Genomic DNA, 23,621 nt, shown 5'->3' with positions numbered 1-23,621 from the left:
TCTAGGGCTACTTCCTATGTGAAATTGACATCCTTGCGTACATGAAAATGATGAGACGTAAGGAGACAGTTTTCATATTACTTGAAGTTAAGTTGGTGCTAATACATGCAGCTGGTTTCTTATCTCCATAAAGAATTAATTGCCATGGTGCCAAAAATACAAGGAAGAAAATGGTCTTAATGAAGCTCCAAAACAGAACAGTGTGTTCCAGTTGTAACATCCTATGAAGAATGAAGTACTAAAACAAAACCTAGCTAAAGTTGTACTCTCCATTTCATCCTTTTCATTAAGGTGAATTCCTACAACAATTCCACCAGGCAGATCCATGTTTTATCCTTAAATTGTAGGAGGTGGGACTGAGACAGAAATAAATTTATTTGTTTTCAATTAACATTCCTATCTTGCTTTCCTGGACTCAGTAGGGAGGCGCCCAGTATACCTCAAAACAAATCCAAACAATCAAAATACCTCTCCCCACCTAAATCACTACCTCTCTCAACCGTACAAAGCAAATGAGCATGAGAAGCGCCCTTCTGGATCAGGCCAATCCAGCACACCACTCTCACAGAGGCAAACCAGATGGCTATGGGAAGCCCGTATGTAGAGCACACCAACAAAGACATACTCAGAGCAAACCCACTGAAATTGGTGTACATAGGTTTCTTGCTTTTAATGCACCTGCTCCGAGTAGGACTTATTTGGCTCTTAGCCTATGTATGTATGTATGTATGTATGTACGTATGATAAATATTTTCAGACTGCCCTTCCATTTTTAAAAAAATCCCAAGGTGAGTCAACTTACATAAAAGAAAATACAAAAGCAATTAAAATGCAAATATTACAAATTAGAACAAATGCAGAACCCCCAGGCTGCAAGGTACTAAAAACAATCAGCTAAACACAAAAAAGTCCAAAAACATTATTCACCAGGCACTGAAAGGACAAGAGAGCAGGTGCCTTCCATGCCTGGGGGCTCTCCCTAAGCCGTCCCTGCTTTACCTCAGGTAGTCCACGGGCTGCTCCTCCAAGTATACTGATCTTTGAAGGCCCTAGATTGTGAAGGACTTTAGAACCAGAACTGTACATTGGGCCTAGGCAGGAAGTGAGCACGGCCACTGGATTGGCCTGCTGGTTACAGCATGGTGCTGCCAACACCAAGCTTGCAGGTTCGATTCCTATATGGGACAAGTGCGTTGCAAGGGATTGGACTACATGATCCTCAGGATCCCTTCCAACTTTATGATTCCAACTGGTGTATAAAACTATGTAACTACACAAGAACACGAATGAATCATTCCCCAAATATTATATTGCTTGTCCTTGAATCTTCCCGCCATCCTCTCCTGCCCCACCAGAGTGGTGTGCAACACTGTCTAAGAACCAGTGGTCTACAGCCCAATTCCACCTATGGCTGCGTACCCACCATACTTTAAAGAACATTCAATGCACATTCCCCCCCTCAAAACTTCATGGGCGTTGTAGTTTGGTAGGGGTCTCTGGGAATTGTAACTCTGCGAGAGGTGAACTACAGTACCCAGAATTCTCGGGGGGGGGGAAGTATTGAGAGTGTGCTTTAAAGGTAGTGTGAAAGCAGCCTATATCTCTTGTCCTCTGTTTCTCTATCCAGTCAACCAAATTACAGTCATCTTGCTGACAACTAAAACACCTTTAGGGGTATAATGTGTGGTGCAACAACAATATGAAACAAGAAATTAATTTCCAAGTTAGGTTGTTTATTTGTAAAAAACCTGTTCTGTAACATCTGCACACTATCTTTTTAAAGTGCCTCCAAAAGGTTCAGTGACAGAAAACCATGCTTTTGTGGAGTTGGATGATAAAATGACAATGCAACTCAGTTAAAGCTAGGTTAGCTATTTTACTGACAGAGGAGGAAAGAGAGAAAACCCAGCACCACCGCCATCACAATAAACAACATCTGGCAGACAGCTTCATAAGGCGAAAGGCAGCATGACAAGAAAGCTGTATGTCAAAATGGTCACTCTGTGGCAAGCAACATCAGCCAAGGATTTCTTAAAGATGATTCCCTCAGTCACCACAGAGAAATGCAGATAGGAACAGATCGGCATGTAGGCAATGCTCTTTCTTTAAATCTTCTGTGACACCTCAGCCACATCTGCTCTCTTCCTCTCGCCATTCCCCTCTGGCTTGCACTACCACTTACTACATTTTATAACAAAGTCGCAGCAAGTCCCATCGCACCGGCAGCCACTCAGAGCAGCAGGAGATCTCACAGCAGATACAGGACTGATGCCCCAAATGGTGGTCTACTTCTCTCCCTCTTTCCATCCAATTTCTAGTGAAGTTTACTACATGGCTTGATGTCGTGACATTGTTATGCAATTTTTGGTAATTACATGCAATATTTTATGCACGCCCATAAGAGATGCATGTAAATAAATGCATAATCCCAATATCCCCTTTCTGTCTTCAAATAAAATTACATTCACCCAAAATAGCTCCTCTAAACACAGAGCAAGACCCCTCCAGAATTTCCTGTGTTCTGATATTTAGGCAGTGAGCTGCTATACAATTAACTCCTTTGGTTTAGGTGGTTATCTCACAGATGCAATCATTTTGTCCATATGCTCTTGTAAAGAGTAATGAACTGCAGTGTTTGCCTATTTCTCAGCTCATGGTTCTGATCTTAGTAAACACCAAAGAAAGGCTGGAAGCAAGTCTCCATGTTACTTAGGGTCATTTCACACATTATGCAGGGACCAATCAAGCAGGCCAATCCTGCCCACCTGTGAAAATTACCTCTATGGTGCCTGTACAGTATTTGCAAACATGTATGATGCAGTCACATTTACATTTTTAAGTGCACTCTTATCATTTGAGGTGAACACCCGAAGATGTCATGCATAAAGCAACCTTTATAATCCAAAACCCAAAATCAAGAGCCATGTTTTTCACACCTTTAAGCTGCCAATGTTTAAACTGTGGAAATAAATAACTTTAGTTCTTTTGATGGGCAGCATTCTACATGGGGCTGTCCTTGGAAACTACAATTGGTCCAAAATGCCAGTGCTCAGATAAGCAAGGAGCCAAGATGAACAGTTACTTTCTGGACACCTCCCTGCCACACGCCCCGCTGGTCCCATTTTCAACGCTTCTTAGGTGCTCTTGCCTGTCTAAAATGTGTCCTTGAATTCTGATAATGCCTCTTGCTTGTGTGGATAGAGGGGGGGTGCGTGTGCGTGTGAAACTACCCTGTTGTGGCACCACCTGACATCAGGCAATTGGCTCACCTAGGGTGGGGAGATTAAGATTTGGCCTGCTGGCCAGAAAAAAACCTGCCCATCCCTGCCTTAGATAATGGAGGGACGCAAAGTGTCTGTGATGTAAATCACAGTGCATGGGTTACATTGAAGCACATGTGACCACAGGTGATCCTTCAAGTAAACTGTGCCCAAGAACTTAAAGGTCTGGAAATGAACTGGGAGCCAAGGAGATGGCAAAGCAGTGGTGATCATGATGACTTGTGCCAGTTAGCAATCTTGCCCCTGTATCCTGAACTAAAAGAATTTTCTAAAGTGTATTCAAAGACAGCCCCATGTGTAACTCATTACAATATGAAGAGACAAGCACATTTCAGTACAGTGGTACCTTGGGTTAAGTACTTAATTCGTTCAGGAGGTCCGTACTTAACCTGGAACTGTTCTTAACCTGAAGCACCACTTTAGCTAATGGGGCCTCCTGCTGCTGCCACGCCGCCGGAGCACGATTTCTGTTCTCATCCTGAAACAAAGTTCTTAACCCAAGGTACTATTTCTGGGTTAGCAGAGTCTGTAATCTGAAGTGTATGTAACCTGAAGCGTATGTAACCCAAGGTACCACTGTACTGCTTTACTAGTAAGTCTTTACAAATACATTTTTAATATTTTTCTTTTAGTTGTTACTTTGTATATGTCTAGAATCTTTCCTGTTTTTCAGTAGTTAATCAGTTTGGGGGCTCCCAAGACATCAAAATGAAACAAAGGGAGGAGAATGAAACAAGCATATGAAAAACAAGGCTAGCTATTTTTCAGCCTTTAAAAAATGTGACTCCATTTTTCATATTACCAGATCACCCCATCCCTAAATTGCAGGATAGTTGTGCGCTCCTCCCTGACCCTCCCTCTCCCCCCACCCTCCAGCGTTGGAATGTATAGATTCACTAACCACAATCCAGTGTGGACTCAGTGAAATCAAGGGGCTTAAACACTCTGCTCTGTGTGAGCCTGCGGCCTCTGCAGGCTATGAGACATTCCCAGACTACATGATTAGTGAGCTGCAGCGCATAATTTGCATTGAAAGCCAGAAACAAAAGATTCCTCATAAGCAAATCCTATAATTGAGGCAAAAGTCACAATGATTTTTGTTGGAACATTGCTTTTCTTCCAATTTGAAAAGTACTCGGACGATAGGGAGAACTCAGAGGAAGGAACAAAATGCCTCGTGTATCATTTGCCTTCACTCTCAGCAGGTCGCCTGTTGCTTCGTTCGTAATGTTATACCCTGTGTCAACATTATGAACACAGCAGTGTGTTTCTTAGCCTAGTATGCATCATTTGCATTTAGGGGGGAGGAAAAAACACAGAATTATAACAGTGTGGGGGAAATGCTATCCTAAATCTTCTATGGTGCTTTTGCTGGGTTCTCTTTTCATTTCTTGACATAAGCTTCATGGGGAGTTGGAGCTGAGTGTGTGCTATCCACATCCTTGTAAAAACAAGACATGATTTTAACCTTCAAAAAATGCTCTCTTGGAAGGATCCTTGTTATTAAAATTGAACATGAAGAATTGCTTTAATAACATGATTTTGATAAAACTACACATTTTGATACAGCTATAAAAAGAATAGCAACATGTCTTGTTGTTATCGTCAGCATTACACTATATAGCTAAAGCAACTGATATGATGAAACCTAATGTGTTTTGTGTAGAAAAGCCAGGACCCTAAAGGAGAGTGTCCTTCCAGGAGTCAGAAAAGAATGCCTTTTGCTTATGAACATAGCTCTCCCATACAATGTGTGCTCTGCGTGATTGCAGTCCCTAGTAGTCCCAGTCTAGATGACGGCTCTCTTGCTATAGGGCTGGGAAAGACAGTGCAATATCAGGATGTCAGCAGCAAGCCAGCAGTAAATCACATGGGGTAAGTGAAGTTAATTCTTTATAAGAAAAGTGGATTTGCACAGGGGTGCCAGGCCTAATGAGCACAGCAGGTCTTCTTGGTAGGCCTTGCTCCTATGAGGCAGTTGCGAAGACTGAAGGTCCCCGCCTCCCACTGTTGCCTATCTCTCCTCTCCGGGGCGGAGACTGTGCCTGTGTTCCTGTCCTTGCCCCTCCTGCTTCATGCCTTTCCTGGCCTTGGAAACCAGGGCAGAGGGGAGCTGGTCATAGCAGGAGGGAGAGACACCTGTGCCTCTTCACCACCCTGACCCATCTCTGCCTTTTGGCCTCCCTCATCCTCCTCCCCGGCTTCAGCTTCTGCCTCTGATTCTGGACTTCTCTCTGCCACAGACTCTCCCTTCTCACTAAGCCCTGTTACCTCTTCAGCTGCTGACACTTCCTCCCTCTGACCACTCATGGTTGTCCCACCACCACCACTCCCCGGGTTCTGGGCCTTCTTTCCCTCAGGGTTCCCCAACTGGTTCCTCCTGCCATCTGGCTGCGTCCAACTGGTCCATGACATCAGATCAGGCTTGAGTGGCATTGTGTTGCTAGTGAGCAACTTTCTCTTAGCAATTGGGTGGGGGCAAGAGTTCAGTGGCAGAACATACACTTTTACATGCATGAAGCCCCTTTCTGAAAGTCAATCAACTACAATAAAAGGTTTTTGATAACAGATGCTGGTAAAGCTTTTGATACCTTGGAGAGCGGCTACAAGTCAAAGTCAGGAGCATTGGGCTAGACGGGCCAATGTTCTGACTCAGTACAAGACAGTAACATCGTATGAATGGATGGAGCTTGGGCCACAGAAACCCGCTGGACTTTGCACTCATCAAACCCCAGTGGCTTTTGTACCAGCTGCACTGGCTCCCGGTGGAGTACAGGATCAGGTTTAAGGTGCTGGTTTTAAACTTTAAAGCCCTATACGGCCTAGGACCCTCGTACCTACGGGACTGCCTCTCCTTACGGTCTTCAAACAAAAACATCTTGGAGGTCCCGGGCCACAGGGAGGTTAGGCTGGCCTCAACCAGAGCCAGGGCTTTTTCGGCTGTGGCCCCGATCTGGTGGAAGGCTCAGTCCCAAGAGACTAGGGCCCTGTGGGACTTGACATCTTTCCTCAGGGCCTGCAAGACCCACCAGGCCTTTGGCCAAGGCACAGTCTGACCCTCTCCTTCTGTAATCCTCATAGAACTCTAACCCAATAGTTGCCATTAATTTGATTTGAACTGATTTTATAATGAAATGATTTTAGACTGTTGTATTATTTTACTGTTGTTGAGCCCGGCTTTGGCTGGAGAGGGCAGGATATAAACAAAATTTTATAAACAAAATTTTATAAACAAAATTTTATAAACAAAATTTTATAAACAAAATTTTATTATTTATTATTATTTTGTGAGGCTTCCAACATTCGGGTGGGAGACAGTTCTGTCAAAACTGCTGCCAGCTGAATCTATGCACAGTTCAACTCACACTAAGCTTTCCTTGTGCAATCATAAGTGCCCATGGACCAAGGGATGGGGGTGGAGGAGACTTGCTGGGCCTCAAGCACTATGAGAGCTGGCAGGTTAGGTGGGGCTCATTGGAAGAGACTTCCCTGAGCCCTGCCTCCTCCCAAAATACTGGAGTAAGCACTGCAAGCAGAGACCATGTGCAGGGGAAACTATGCGAAACAAGCCTAAGTATAATGGCATTAAGATCTTCATTCAAACCCACCCCCAGAAAATATACAGTAGATTATATGCCCTGCATTTTGAATCAAATTTGCAGGCACCTACCTAAAAACAAGTGGTATCTTAAATATAAGTGAAAAATTCCATGTTTGCTTTGTGCAGCATGGAAATAGCAAATAAAATTCATGAGCTACAACAAAGCAAAGGAACCGTAATGGCAAATTGGGCAGTGAGGCAATAAAGTAGGTATCCAGCTCTAGCATCACATGACTTTTGTGTCAACAGGTCATGGTTTCCAAGGAAACAAGAAATTACACATGAACACTTTTGTCCTAGATTGAATTGAGGAAATGGTGCATGTTTAATTGATTATAGTTATTAGGCTGACAGCAGCATTTCCTAAATGAGAACTTTTGAGGAGGTTTCAGAGTACAGACTATGCTTCAGTCCCAGGAATTTCTTAGCTCTGGGTATGTGAAAGAGGTAGTTATTGTATATGGCAATACAGTGGTACCTCGGGTTACAGACGCTTCAGGTTACAGGTGCTTCAGGTTCCAGACTCCACTAACCCAGAAATAGTGCCTCGGGTTAAGAACTTTGCTTCAGGATGAGAACAGAAATCGCACGGCGGCAGCAGGAGGCCCCATTAGCTAAAGTGGTACCTCAGGTTTAGAACAATTTCAGGTTAAGAACAGACCTCCGGAACGAATTAAGTTCTTAACCCGAGGTACCACTGTAGAGTCGAAAGAAGTGATGTGGAATAAAACAGGCGCCAACTTTATTTGATGTTGTGATACTGAACTTTAAGAACCACTTCAGCCAATGACTGAGGTGATTCCCTTAAGGCCCAAGGCCTGGCCTGGCTGTCTCAGGGGTGAGCTCAGCACTCAGCTGGCCTGAGCAGGACCAGCTTGCCCCATAGCTGTCAACTTACAGATTTGAAAATAAGGGACCAGCAGCCTTGAAAACAAGGGACCAGCAGCCAAAATAAGGGACCTGCAGCCTCACCTGTTCCGGGCACTCCTGTCTTCCACTGCCTCCTGCAGTCTGGTCAAACTCATGCTGGTAGCTTCGAGAACACTGTCCAACCAACTTTGTAATCAGAGGTTCAACTGAATAGAATCTGAATCACATGCACCACAAGGCCTATGCAGCCTCAACTTAAGATAGCTCCCCGGCCTGGCTTTGCACTGCAAAGTTTGCAGCAGCATGTGCAACAAAATGGCATCCAGCATTGAAAAACCCTCTCAGCTTGCATTAACTAGCCACACACAAGGCATGCAAGCTCCACCCCCCAGTCATTCTTAGACTTCTTATTGGGTGAGCAACACAGCCAAGCAACACAGTTGGAGCCTCCCTCCTCCCTGGCTGGCAGGGAGGGAGGGAGGGAGAGGAGCTGCTTCCTTTGAAATTTAAGGGACATCCATCAATAAGGGACAGCAGCGGGACATGGCGCTGGAATAAGGGACTGTCCCTTCAAATAAGGGACACTTGACAGCTATGAAAATGTCCTTTGTTTATTAATTAAATGTCTACCCCACTCTTCCTCCTAAAGGAGCCTAGGGCAGCAAACAAGAAGCAATACAGCAATAAAAACATATTTAGAACATTGCAAGAGACACCATAAGATTTCAACATGCTCCTAATACTAGCACAATTTGCACACTTGACCCGATTTCCTGGAATTTGATGTCCTCCTTCTATTTCTGTTTGGTTAACAGAAACAAAAGCAGTATAAGCAATACTTACAGTTGCATGACCAGATACAAGTGGTTTGGACTCTCATAGATGTCTTCCAGGGCAACAATATTTTCATGCTTGATCCTGAAGGTTACATAAAAAGCAACACCACAAGGTAAGTTAAGCGCCCAAGAGAAATCTGTCCACATAATGAGAATAATGCCCAGATTGCCATAAACCATCAAGAGTCTTCATGGTCTCAGGATAATTCAATTAAAATGAAGTCTGTGTAGACTAGAGCCTGTCATGACAGATGCACATTTGAAGGAGTTAAATGTTGTGAACGGCCCTTTGGATAAGGGCAGTATACTTATACTGGGATAAAGTGCATTTCCCCTTTGCTGCAAGTGTGCACATCCACACCAAACTCCAGACAAATTCAATAGCACAATTGATGCATGATGGCAGCAATGGTTTGGCGGGGGGGGGGGGCGGGGGGGACTCACTGCATCCTCCTTGTTGCAATAGCACTTCACGGAGTGGCACAGGGCTGGGGCAGTCACTGCCACCCCCAGGTCCTCTCCTTTCCTCCCCCCTACTTCCACCTCCCCTCACAAACCACTGCTCCATCATCGTGGGTGAAGCTACAACAGAGCTGGCTGTGATCCAGCCTTTGCTGCAAGATTGTCACTTTAATTATTCTGAGTATCATATCGCTGTGATCCTATCTCTTTGCTCATTTTCTATGCACAGGGTTCCAAGCTTTAGCTTATTCATGAGTAACAAGGCCTGTTTTTTCAAGCAAGGCAAAAATATAGAAGTATGATCAAGCCAAAATCAAGCATTTTTATCAGCGGGAAAGTTATTGTTAACCAGCTCTTGCAGAAATCTTAAAAATATTTCGCTTTAGCTGGATATATCTATACCTATGCCTATTTTTATAGTGCATATGTCTGTGCTGTGGAAATATATTCAATCAGAATGAATGGGAAACAATATTATAACCAAGGGGGCAAGCCAGTGTGGTGTAGTTGTTATGTCAGACGAGGATCTAGGAACCCAGGTTTCAAAGCGCCATTCAGCCATGGAGCTTACTGGGTGACCTTGGGCCAGTCGCTGCCATTCAGCCTGAGTTACATCAGGGAGTTGTTGTGAGGATTAAACAAGGAGGAAAGCATGTATGCCACCTTGAGCTCATTGGAGAAAAAGCTGGAGTATACATGCAATTAAAAAAAAGAAAAGAAATTAAATAAGTTTAGAAACATTCATAGAAGATATGAATGACAACATATAATTGGTCAGTGGATGGAAAATATGGCAGGCAACAGAATTAGAATCTTGTCCTTCTGCTGGCTGGTATTGGCCAGGGTCAGAAATAACATATAGGATTGTACAGAATATAATATTATATAACACAGCAGTTTGCATATGTCACTTTGTAAACATGAAGTAACCATTCTTTGCAGCATACAAATGTGGAGGAAATTAAACACTTCTTTTAAAATGTCATTTAAATGAACTTGCAAATGGTCTCATTATCTTAATAAAGAAACCACATTTTAAAACATTTTAACAGCTTGAACAAACATACAGGTAACCACTAGAACAGATCCACATGGTTCAGAAGTCCTTGGTGTTTAGGTGATGACTTTTTAAAAGAGAGAAACCACAAACCGCCATCTAATTAGCTCCTCAAATGCAAATCCTCTCTGGGATTACTGCTTAAGCAATTCCAAACAATTTCCAGTGTGCACAATTAATTTGCATTAACCCCAAAGTGAGAAACCATTTAGCTGTAAACAACAGAATGTTAATTAAGACAAACTGGAGAAACTGAGTAAGAGAGAGATACTGAACAATTACCGTATTTTTCGCTCTATAACACGCACCCGACCATAACACGCACGTAGTCTTTAGAGGAGGAAAATCCGTAGGCATGCCACCCGTAGGCATTCCCTCCATAACACGCACAGACATTTCCCCTTACTTTCTAGGAGGAAAAAAGTGAGTGTTATGGTGCAAAAAATACAGTAAGTGTAAAAAGCTAAAACATGCCAATTCCACTGTAAATAATAGACATAATCAGATAATAGGGAATTCCTAAAGTTTGGTTGGCCTTCTGTAACTAGTGAGCTGAACACTAACTAAGGATAACCTGAAATGTCAGGTTAACCTGAAAACTGCTTTAATTTCATGCTTGGGGCCAGCGCACTGCTGGATTACCCAATAGGCAGACTAAGGACATGCTTAGGGCAGCTCTGAATTTCTGAATCTGACAACTGATATTTTTTTTAAAAAGCATTAGTCATCATAGGGAAAACCATATTTTAGCAACGACCAGATATTGAAATATCTTTATAATACTTTCTGAGAAGCATGTGCAGAGGAAACAAGTGCAATTCTGGAGTCCTACTCAAAGATTGTGGGTGCACTAGAAAGTGTAGCTGTAGAAAATAGAATGAAATTTTACAACACCTTCTCTGCAGAAGTCAAGCTCTCACTCTCCCTCTCAAAAAAAAAGGAAAGGAAAAAAAGAACTGGATTTGAAAACACGTGCAGACCTCTGTCAATCATTAAGGTAAAGGTAAAGGTACCCCTGCCCGAGCGGGCCAGTCTTGACAGACTCTGGGGTTTGTGCGCCCATCTCACATCTATTGGCCGGGGGCCAGCGCTGTCCGGAGACACTTCCGGGTCACGTGGCCAGAGTGACAAAGCTGCATCTGGCGAGCCAGCGCAGCACACGGAACGCCGTTTACCTTCCCGCTGGTGAGCGGTACCTATTTATCTACTTGCACCCGGGGGTGCTTTCGAACTGCTAGGTTGGCAGGCGCTGGGACTGAGCAGCGGGAGCGCACCCCGCCGCGGGGATTCGAACTGCCGACCTTTCGATCGGCAAGCCCTAGGCGCTGAGGCTTTAACCCACAGCGCCACCCGCGTCCCCTGTCAATCATTAGCAGACCACTAACGCCAGTAGTTTTCAACATTCTTGAGTCCACGGCTCCCTTGACCAATCACGTTCTTTCTGCAGCTCCCCTGTGGGAGCCACTTCCACTGGGTTCTATTACAGGACGTGTGTAAGTGGGGATTCCCCCGCTCTGCTGCCACCCCACCCCCTTCCCCCCACCCCCTTCTGCCCTGCCCCTTTCTTGCAGTGCTTTTGGCGCATGTATTCGTGGGAGGCAGTGAGAGATTTTACTTTCTTGGGCTCCATGATCACTGCAGATGTTGACAGGAGTCACAAAATTAAAAGACGCCTGCTTCTTGGGAGAAAAGCAATGACAAACCTAGACAGCATCTTAAAAAGCAGAGACATCACCTTGCCAACAAAGGTCCGTATAGTTAAAGCTATGGTTTTCCCAGTAATGAATTATGGAAGTGAGAGCTGGACCATCAAGAAGGCTGATCGCCGAAGAATTGATGCTTTTGAATTATTGTGCTGGAGGAGACTCTTGAGAGTCCCATGGACTGCAAGAAGATCAAATGTATCCATTCTTAGGGAAATCAGCCCTGAGTGCTCACTGGAAGGACAGATCCTGAAGCTGAGGCTCCAATACTTTGGCCACCTCATGAGAAGAGAAGACTCCCTGGAAAAGACCCTGATGCTGGGAAAGATTGAGGCACAAGGAGAAGGGGACGACAGAGGACGAGATGGTGGGACAGTGTTCTCGAAGCTGCCAGCATGAGTTTGAGGCAGTGGAAGACAGGAGCGCCTGGCACGCTCTGGTCCAGGGGGTCACGAAGGGTCGGGCACGACTAAACGACTAAACAACAACAACAACCAGGGCCTTGGAGAGCCAGGCAGAGGCCCAGCCCAGGTTGATAATGTGCCCCCCCCTTTTTTACCCTGGGGATAACTGAAGTCTTATAAATAAGTAAGTATATAAATAATTTTCACAAAAGTTATGCTGACAAATAATTTTATTTCAAGGCTTGAAACATATCTGCATATAAAGACAAAATGGAAAATATAGATATACAGTAGTGCTTTTTAAAAATACATAGGGAAAAGGATTGTTTTAAGTATTTACATTTAAAAATGTTGTGAATATGCTAACCAAGGCCCCCTTTGGAATCGGAGGCCCAGGCCAAGGGGCCCATATGCCCCCCCCCGTCTGGGCCTGACAACAACCGTAAGTGGGACTGCACATGTTAACGGGACCCCAAGCAACGCCACGGCTCTGCAAGACCAAGCTGGCACATTCCTCATGGCAGCACATGGGGGGGGGGAGAGGGCAAAACAAGATTAAGATCAGAAGCAGAACTATGTTGTCATTGTGGGGAAGGAAAGCAAGAAACACACAGCACAGGACACACATGCAGACACGGTCCTTTCTGCAACATTCTCCCTGACGCCATAGAGCTGGGTGGCTGTTGAGGGGGTTGCCTGGGGGAGAGTAGAGCAGAAGAGCGGGGAGGGAAACACAGAAGACACTCCCCACTTTCAGGGTTATTTTTACATCCCCCATCAAAATGCTTTGCTATTTTCTTCCATTTCTCAATCCCTCCATGTAAAACTAAGGAACTGTTAGTTATTGAAGCTGGGAAGGATTTTTGTTTGTGTGGGGGGCAAAGATTTTAAGAAGATAAACAGTCTTGCAAAAGTGTTTTCCTACCTTTTTTTTTTTTTTGCTGTTTTATTTCAGGTGTCTTTTGTGGCCTTTTGAAAAATGGAAGCAATTAACCACTCCAAAAAGAAAGTATCAAAAATAAAATGACATCAGAAATTGCTCGCTTACCTGAACATTAACTTCCCGCTTCCACGGGATGTACTTGCACTCTACATTGCCCTGAGCTCGTGGAAGAAGCCTCTACATAAGAAATGGAGAGCGGTGGGGAGGGGGGAGAGAGATGCGGAATCTGGAACGTGTCTGGGAGGCCGCGAGGAGGAGGAAGGATGGCCACTGAGGGGTGGGCAGGAGAGAGAGAGGCCGGAAGATAATGGCCTACAAGTTAAAGCTGCTGGCTCCCCTGAATGTTCAAGTCACCCCAGGGTGCCACGGCACATTGGTGGACAACCAATGACTTACACCTCTGAGGAATTATTTCAAAAGATTTGCAGACATATCAAAATATATCTTGCCTGATGCTGACTACAAAGACTGCAAGTGAATCGGGGGGAAACAAGCAAATGATGACAAGTGCAGGGGAAACAGCAGAGCGTCTTAGAGACAAATTTCACATACCTACTTACTACACTATAATTGATTCACTTGAAGCTAATAGGAAGAGGAGAGGTGAAGTGTTTCATAAACAGATCAAGTAGATTTTCTTTTCTAAACAATATACAGTAGACTTATCTGACGCCCAGCATCCACAAGATTCCCCAAAGCTAGTTGACTTGAACATGAATCGCTGTGAAGAACAGGTTACATACGCTTCAGGTTACATACGCTTCAGGTTACAGACTCCGCTAACGCAGAAATAGTGCTTCAGGATGAGAACAGAAATCCTGCTCCGACGGCGCAGCGGCAGTGGGAGGCCCCATTAGCTAAAGTGGTGCTTCAGGTTAAGAACAGTTTCAGGTTAAGAACGGACCTCCGGAACGAATTAAAGACTTAACCTGAGGTACCACTGTACTTGGTTTTTATGATGATCCATTACGTAAGACAAAGCAGGGGTCCTGGCTCCCTCAGAGGATTCTGCCCTTTCTCCCTTGTTCTCAGCCTCTCACAATACTAAAATGATGTTTATCCATCTCTTCTTTCAAATGCAGCTGTTATGCTACATTATTCCAATGTGGTATATATTTTTACATTGCTTTTATGATGTTTGTTTACAATGCATTGATATTAGTTTGGCTATATTTTAAGCTGTTTTATGGAGGCATTTGCCTTATTTATTTATTTAATAATGAACAAGACATTATGTAAAACAACAAAGTATTTATCATGTGAAATAATCAGAGTTATAACCAGCAGGACAGTATTAACTCTTTGGGCAATTAGGCTCACTTTGGTGGAAGCAGGTGTTATTTGACGGCCATGAAGCAGACGTATATTTTAGAGAAAGGAGAATGGTGGCCTTACTTGAACCTTTGAGATCTAGATTCTGTTCATGAGAAGTAGGAAGGAGTGGCAGTGAAGAAAGTAAAGAATGTGAACCATCAGCTTTCTGATCAGCAAGACGCTCAGTGGTTTACCTGGCAAAGAATTAATTTCCCATCCTCTCAGTGACTTTTTCAGCTATTGGTCAAAAATGCAGAACACAGTTCTGGAGCTTTGCTATATTTTATGCATCTAAGTCACACTTGTAATTCACGCATAGTGACTCATTTTTTCCTAACCGTTGCATCTCATTAGTTTAAGGTATTGAGAATGAAAGGTAGTTATTAAAGGAAGCCCGAAATAAGGCAGTGCTGCACTCTGCACTGGAACTGGTGCGCAGAGGGTCCTTTGATAAAATCATCCCCCCCTTTGGTGAGCCAAGAAATCATGCTATAACTAAGAATGGGTGTTGTATTAATAAACTATGTGATTTCTATCTCTCGCTTAATGAAATAAGACAGGCTGATGGACCGCTGGGCATGCAAGATGTTCATCATCAACCGACTACAAAGACAAAGACATGTTAACAATACCCTACAAGGGCTGTATGGCAAGGTTAAAAGGAGTTAAAAGGTGGAAAATATTTCAGGGTCACTGACAACAGGTTTTTGGTTTAAAAAATAATAATTAGCAGACTTCCCCCAGAAAGGATAAATCTGGATTAAATGATGGGTACAGGCTGGCATTTTGATACAACTTTTGTGTGCATGAGGAGCACCCACCCCACAATGTCCTCCACAGAATCATTGTCAGTGGTGATACCAGTCCTCAAGAGCCATTTAGGGCTTGCTCTTGTCTCCCTCATCAAAATGCTCAGGGAGACGAGGAATGGAAGCAAGGCTTCATCCAAAGAAGAAATGTTGCGGTAATGGGAAACTTCAGCTACTCTCTTGAGGACTGGCTGCATGCACGTTCCCGCCCTTCTCTCATAACACTAGAATTTGTGGACACCCAGTGAAGCTGATTGATTCTATGATTCTATGATTCTAAGCTGAATGTGGGAAGATTCAGAAATCCAGAGCGGATTTACGGGGCACAGAAGCAGGGGCGAAGGAAGGCCAACCAGGACCCGGGGCAGGGGGCTGGGGGCGGCAGAGAGATCCCACCGCCGTCCGTATGGTGCTCGAGTGCCCCCTCCGGCACACCACAGAGGGGAGGGGGTTCAATAAAATCAGTTTGCCAAGTTTTCAAATTTGTGGAATCTTTAATTTCAACATAGGTAAAAGATATTCATAGCAAAAACAAAAACAAAAAAGCAAAAGACCGATTCCTCTCCATCAGAGAGAGGATTTGAGGGCATGAAGAAAGAAACACAATTAGCACTAGACCAATCAGGCATGTGACCAATATAAGTGTGATCTGCTTTATTGCTCTGGTGAAAAATGAAGGTGCAGAACTATGATTTACATATTCAGTACAGAATTTGAGGGAAGTAGATTTGTAGATTTGAAGCTATCATTCATCATTTTGACATATATAAACACACTTCTAAGATAATAATGAAAGAGGTTTTAGATTTGGCAACATTGCATTTTTTGGCACAAGCTGTTAAAATACTCTTAAATTAAGCAAATCCTTCACCAATCTAATTGTGACTCAGCACATTTTATTTCACCTGCTACATTTGGGAGGGGTTTTTGTTTATCCAGCTTAGGCTGTGGATTTCTCTTTCTTCGTGAGTTGGCTTTTATTAAATACCGTATTTTTCGCCCTATAGGACGCACTTTCCCCCCTCCAAAAATGAAGGGGAAATGTGTGTGCATCCTATGGGGCGAATGCAGGCTTTCGCTGAAGCCTGGAGAGGAAGAGGCGTCAGTGCGCACCGACCCCTCTCGCTCTCCAGGCTTCAGGAAGCTGTCCGCAAGCCTCGCGCGCCCGGTGGGAGGTCCCGCTGGGCACGCAAGGCTTGTGGGCAGCAGCCTGCAGCCCGAAGCATGGGGCGAGCTGCGGAGCCCGCCCTGTGCTTTGGGCAGATGTCCGCAAGCCTTGCACACCAGGCTCGCAAGGCTTGCAGGCAGCAGCCTGTTCTGGGGGCTGAGCCGGGGGGGGGGGAATAATTTTTTTTCCTTTATTCCCCCCCCCCAAAAAAAACTAGGTGTGTCCTATGGGGCAGTGCGTCCTATGGGGCGAAAAATACGGTATTCTCCACCACTTTTATACGGAATACTATTTCTTGCCACCTGACAAATCCCCTGTAGTGAAGGCTGCTAATCTCCAAAGTTCTTATTTTGTTCCAGCTCTCTGTAATTGTGGCTTGTCAAGAAATGTCTTTAAATTTCCATTTGTGAGCTTTGCTCAGGGGAGTTAGAGGGGTCTGTGCAGTGGACCCTGAAATATTAGGCACACGGGCTAAATGGAAAAAGAAAACTGCTCTTGCTGAGATGACAAATTGGCTGAAATCTGTGATTAAGGCAACTGGAGGCTTACCTCCGATGTCTCCAGGCACCGTCTCCTTTTGATTCTGCTTCTTAACTCATTTTTTGCACACTGACAACTAGGATTCATATTATAAAAAGTGCAGAAATGCCTTTAGCCAGAACCAGCCAATGCTTTTACCTTACAGTTCTGCTGCAACCCAAGGCTGCAGTCATCCCTCAACAACCGGCATTGTTGTGAGGGTAGTAGTTCCAAATTATTTGTTTGACTTCTCTACACCTTGGGGTTTCCTTGAGCCTGAGTAAAGCTGCCTGTGAAATACTGCCCAAAGTGGGATCTGAAGCCAGCTTGGAGGTTCCTCCTCAGGCAAAAGATGGAGGAATTTTGAGGGAAACCCAGTGAGAGGGTTCATGAAAAGGTTTCTTCAGGTTTCATGTTGCTGTGGAAACAAAGGCACCAAATACAACGGCAAGAAATGTAGTACATCCGCTGGAAACTCTTACTGCCTTTGAACACATTAAAAACATAAAACAACAGTCCAGCCTGAGGAAATTTTAAAACACTTTTAACTGATAGGTCATAGGTCATTCCTCCGCAAGCCTTTCTATTGCACAGAGTAAAAACTTATTATGAATGTGAAATGTTTTCCCCACCCCTTTCTCTCTCTCTCATGTTTGTAGTACAAATCTGACACAGTATACAAAACTTTCAAACAAGCAGGCTAAGGGGCCTGGAGATCAGAAGAAAGGCAAACTGCCCAAGAGGAAGAAACACGTTTGGCATGATGACCAGGACTGGATCTACACTGACCTGTTTAATGTTATTTCCCCCTATTAGAAATGCTATTCTAAAACATCACAGGGCATAATTGTTAATTAAAACATTTTACCTTGTTTTTCCCCCATCAAATGTAAGTCATACCTAGTTACACCATGTCCCAAAATGCTGTTTCTTTCCCTGCTGGTAACTGGTTGCTCTGCTCCGCCCTCGGGTTTCACATTTTAATTCTTCTTCCCTCCCTGCCCTTTGTCATCTGTCAGTCTTTCACCTCCCCTCAAATACCATGGGTGTGTGGTGTGGGTGGGTGTGGGTGTGTGGAGTTTGAATGCCGTAACAAAAAAGGTAAAATGCTACATAGGGACATATGAGCAGTGTTCCATTGATACAGCAACATAAAACGATTAAAAAGTAACTGATATAAAAGACAAGGTAATAACACATTATGAAAGTAAAAAGTAGGACATCGTGTGTCCGTCTAGATCCGCCCCAGAAGAGTTCAAATCTCCATAAACAATACTAAGGAACAAGTTAAAAAGAGCAATGGACAAATCCCCTTCTGACGTGGACCTTTTCACAGCACAGGTGGTGGAAATGTGCATTGAATGCTTCCCTATTTTAAGAAACGTACTCTGCACATGGAAACACAGTATGCTGGAGCTTAGCTTTCTCCTCGGCCTCCGAGCTTTCCTAGTTATTTCAATGGGGAAGCATTCAAACATGCAATAATTGTTCTACCATATTTTGGAAGTGATGCAGTCAATGTAGAATTGCTGCACCTTGTGCTATTCCTGCACATTTGAATTGGCTCAATGGCTATGGCGAATCTCCTGGAACAAATGACTGTAATCAAAACATGGCAGGATGAGAGAGGAATGTGTGAAGTGTTGCTGGGGTTGTTTTTTTTTAAAAAAAAATCCATACTACATCACATGACATAATTTTGATTGATTCAATTTCAGGAGATATTATGGTTTGGGCAATCCGTTTCACCGGCACTATAAAAGAAAAAGCAGCAGCAGCAGTAATTCAAAATGACTTGAATCACCCTCAAAATGAGGTATAAACTAATAATTACATCCCCTGGGACAAGATTCCCAAGAGGAATTTCAAAGATTTTTTCCCAGTGTTTATTTGTTGGTTATTATGTCTACGGGGTGATATTTATTCTCTCAGACCTTTATGCACACTGGCATTTCAGCTGAGAGTATAAGATTATGAGATTGTAATTTCAGTCACAAATATTGTTATTAAAACACTGGATATACCTTTGGGAGATGCACATGAGGAATAAAGAGATAAACCTTTGGATCCTGAGGCTTTAGCGCATGCCTTTACAAGAGGAGTGGGGAGCCTCAACCCCTCAGGCCTCTCTATCAGACCCTCAGGCCTCTCTGTCCAGCCCTTGAGCTCTTCCCAGGCCTGTCTCATGCCATGTTCCTCAGTGGCCCTGGTCCACCTGCTCCCTGAGTGCTTCTACCTGGCTGGAATATGTCCTTGACCTGTGATAATACCTCTTACTTGCCAGGATGGAGAGATGTATCTGTAGCAATATCTGAATTCTGCATGGCTTGAATGTAGCCCAAGAATCACATCTGTTGACTAGTCCATTTTTACCTCTGGCCATGCCTACCACTGATATATAATCCCTGGAAGGATGAGACCTAGGCCACAGTATTCTTCTTGAAATCACCATTTTTGTAAACTGGGCCCTAGATGACTCAGTGATGGAATGGTCAAAGCTCAGTTGAAGGCAGAATTGAAGCCTTAAAAGTGCAACGTGGCCTGGATGGCGCAGAGTATCTATTTGTGAAATATTTACATCCATTTCTACAGACATGTTTAAGATGCCAACCCACAGCCCTGCAAGAAAATAAAATGAAAACAGAAGAAAAGAACTATGAAATCAAAGAGGGAGAAAACTTGCTTAGGTGGTGCATGAGTAATGATTCTGGATAAATAAAAAGAGTGCTAAGAAAAACAATCCCATGCTATCAAAGGTGGCTAGGTACAACAGCCAGGTTATTAGATGATACACTAGGAAACATTTTTCTTCTGTCATCTTCTGGTTTGGGTGTGGCACCCAATGCAATTATTTGCTTCTGCATCCCCACATGTGAAATAAATCAATCAAGAAATAATTAGAGGTGTGTTTGTTTTTGAGTATGCAAAGCAGAACACAACCTTGTTCCTAGGCTACCTGTTTCTGTTAAACCAGCACAAAGCTCTACCTGACTTTTCAAAGGCAAATAAACAAGATAACAAATATTCAACATATTCTATAGTCTGTGGCTATAGAGAGGTAAAATTAGACAGGGCATCCCAACTAGAGGACTGTCCCTATTTTGTACTTTCCACAATGAAAAAGTTTTGCGTTGGCTGAGTGTCTGAAGCTGCCTTGCAGCCTTAAACTACTGATCCCTTAGCCCAGCCTTGTCCAACCAGGTGCCCTCCCTCCAGCTGATGTTGGGCTCCAACTCCCATCAGCCCCAGTCAGCAGGGCCAATGGTCGTGGGGTGATGGGAGCTGCAGTCCAGAACATCCGGAGGGCAGCAGGTTGGGGTCCTTGTTGTCATGAGAAAAGCTGAAACAGGATTTTGGAGTGAAAGTCCACTTAAAAGAAGTGCTCTGTCTCTTTTGACATAACACTTCCTCCATGAATCTCTGATTGACTGAGGAAGGTTGTTCATGCAGTTCTGCGTCTGCTGTCTGATGCCCAACTGGCACCATGTCCTAGGAATAATAATAATAATAATAATAATAATAATAATAATGTTTTAAAAAAAAAATTATACCCCACCCTTCCCGGTTTAAAAACCAGGCTCAGGGTAGCTAGCAGCAAATATAAAACATTGATTAAAATGTGACTTAAAAACAGCATAAAACAGCATAAAGTAGAACATAAAATGCAGCATCAATATCACTAAAATCCAAAAAGCCATTCTGGAAGCCATTCTGGCCATGTCTCTCCTGAAAGGCAAGTGGGGAAAGTGTCTTGTTTCACACACTGAGGAAGCTCTTCTGCTCCTGAGACTTACAGATGCTTTTTGATACAGGGCTCTGAGTTTAATATTGTACAGTCATATAGTTGGAGCTTATTTCTAATGAAAAAGTAGTATGTAAAAATGAGCCCACAGATATTCACCTATGATTTCCTTGATAACAAATCTATCACAGTATTTTCCCCCCTCCATGGAAATAGCTCACACATTCAGTAGAGTAACACCGGATGAGAACTCACGTGTATAACTTGTTTATCTTCCAAACAACCTTGTAATTCACTGTATATAAAAACTGTATACAAATGCTGCATTTAGTTTTGGAACTCTTCCAACAGACTCAAGAAATTGCACTAAGGAAAATGTGGAGTTTTAAAACATTAATTAACTATTTATCAAAATGCTGACAACATCTTCTCACACAAAAAGGCAAGAATAAACCCCAAATACCTGCACCTCCCCTCTTCAGGAGGAGGGTGGGGAATCCCCAACATAGAATCATATTACATCGCCAAGCAAGTACGCTACATTCTAGAAGACGAGACAAACCAATGGGTACACCTGGAGAGAGACACAATTGAAAATACCCCCCCCCCCAGGATGCCCATTCCTCCCAAACAAAGGAAAATCCCCACATCACTAAACAGGTTAACACAGACCATGCTTAAAGAATGGAAGAGAGAAGCAGGCAAACTGTCCCCAACCCCATCCCCACTAAACCCCCTGGCTCACCACCTACTATGCCACCACACAGCACAAAACTTCCAGGTAAAAACCTGACAAGCCAAAGGCTTATCCCCCCTAGCAGACTTCTACAAAAATAGCAAACCCACATTGACACAAGAAATACAAGACAAACAAGGGACACCCAAATGCCCTGGCTAACACACTGCCAATTACATGCCTTCTTAAACAATCCACTAGTAAAACCAGCAGCAACCAGGCCCTTGACAACCTTCGGAAACCTCCTCCTCACCCCAGAGGGACACAGCAAGGGGGTGGCATCCAAAATATACAAAACACTGCTCCAAAACCCCACAATCCCCCTTGACGTAATCAAAAACAATGGGAGGACGCCATAGGCTATGAAATAAACCCCACCCAATGGACTAGAAGGTGGTCTAAATCCCCCTCTTTTCTTCCTAACCTAACACTGTATGCAACACTAACGTCTCACAACAAATGAAACTGATCTGTAGAAAACACAACTTGAAAAAAGGGACAATGCACGCATTTTTGTAAACTAAGAAATCTTTAATAATAATAATAATAAATCTAAGAGAGAGAAAAAACAACAATCAAAACATTTGTGAAATATGGACTCCAGTGACAATTTCTATTCCTCTTGTGGCTGTTCATAGTCATTATATTAACTTAATGGAAATGAAGCTATTGAACTTAAGAACAAATAATTGTCAAATTATGAATTGAGTAAACCTTTTTATAATAAATATTTACTTACTTTTAGGGAGAAAGGTACTCTTGAATTCTGTATTTTGAAAGGTTTTAATGTATTCCAGTGCATTTTTTTAATGCTTTGCATATATCTGCTCATTTTTTTTTGTATGTTTATAGTAAAACATTTTAAAAAATAATCAAATAACCAAATGTATGTGTGAATAACTTCATAAATGAAATGTTTGATCACTGAGTCCCCAAACTGTGTTGTAGTTTAACCAGTAGAAAACCGATGTGCAGACCTTCACCATGAACTCATATTGATAGGAGGCGTGTGTGAAGCTGAATGGTAAAATCTTCAAATAAGTACATGGACAAGAATGAGTCTGCATATGCAAGAGGCTTTTGCTTCAAACTGCTTTTTTGCTTCAAACTGAGGTGGAGAGGCTGCCCCACAGGCAGAGATGATGTGCAGAACAGGGGGCACTCATTGCAATGAACTGTGTTTCCACAGCACAGTATGTCACCACAACTTGGCCACAACCAGACGCAGCATCTCTATACATGTTACTGAAGTGTATTTATATTATTCGTTTACAGAATTTTGGGGATCCCAATTCTTCAAGGACCACCTCTTCCCAAATGAACTGACCCAGACCCTGTGATTGTCATCTGAGGCCCTTCTCTGGAGGGTGGGAACAGGAGAACAGGCCTTTCCAGTGGTGGCTCCCCACTCGTGGAATGCTCTCCCCAGGCAGCCAGGAAAAACATTCCTCTTCTGCCAGGCTTTTTGCTTTTGCTTATCTGTGGCCTCCTTCAGTGGGCAGATGTTTAAATCCTGCCTTTTAAAAATATGCAGGTGTTTCAGGTTTTTTTCACTGTTTTGTTTTATGCTGGTTTTAAGGTAAAGGTAAAGGGACCCCTGACCATCAGGTCAAGTCGTGACCGACTCTGGGGTTGTGGCGCTCATCTCGCTTTATTGGCCAAGGGAGCTGGCGTACAGCTTCCGGGTCATGTGGCCAGCATGACTAAGCCGCTTCTGGCGAACCAGAGCAGCACATGGAAATGCCGTTTACCTTCCCGCCGAAGCGGTACCTATTTATCTACTTGCACTTTGACGTGCTTTCGAACTGCTAGGTTGGCAGGAGCTGGGACCGAGCAACGGGAGCTCACCCCGTCGCGGGGATTCGAACCACCGACCTTCTGATCAGCAAGTCCTAGGCTCTGTGGTTTAACCCACAGCACCACCCGCGTCCCTTGGTTTTAAGGTATGTGCTATTAATTTACTGCTGTAAGTTGGGAACATGATAGAAACTGATCACCCACAACAGGAGTGTGATAAAATGTACTTCCAGACCACCATCTGAATAGGAGAGTTGCCCCATCTTGCAAACCATCCCTAGTCCACAGAATGGGAAAAGAAGACCTAAGATAAATACAGAGGGGGGGGGGAGATTTTCTTACACTGTAAATATCTTGCACAATATAATTTGTTCAGACA

The 23,621-nt window shown here is 43.6% G+C and overlaps 1 protein-coding gene across 1 annotated transcript in view; it reads right to left on the bottom strand.

Moving 5' to 3' along the window:
* The window catches only part of CAMK1D (calcium/calmodulin dependent protein kinase ID), a 217,973-nt gene that overhangs the window by 65,709 nt on the left and 128,643 nt on the right, over positions 1–23,621 (bottom strand). The window contains exon 3 of the mRNA XM_082240150.1: positions 8,596–8,670. Coding sequence (XP_082096276.1) covers positions 8,596–8,670 — 75 coding nt within the window. The remainder of the gene's footprint in view (positions 1–8,595; positions 8,671–23,621) is intronic.

Source organism: Podarcis vaucheri, assembly GCF_965113315.1.
Source record: "Podarcis vaucheri genome assembly, chromosome: 10".
NCBI classification, from domain to species: domain Eukaryota; kingdom Metazoa; phylum Chordata; class Lepidosauria; order Squamata; family Lacertidae; genus Podarcis; species Podarcis vaucheri.
This window is presented reverse-complemented; position numbering and strand designations above follow the sequence as displayed.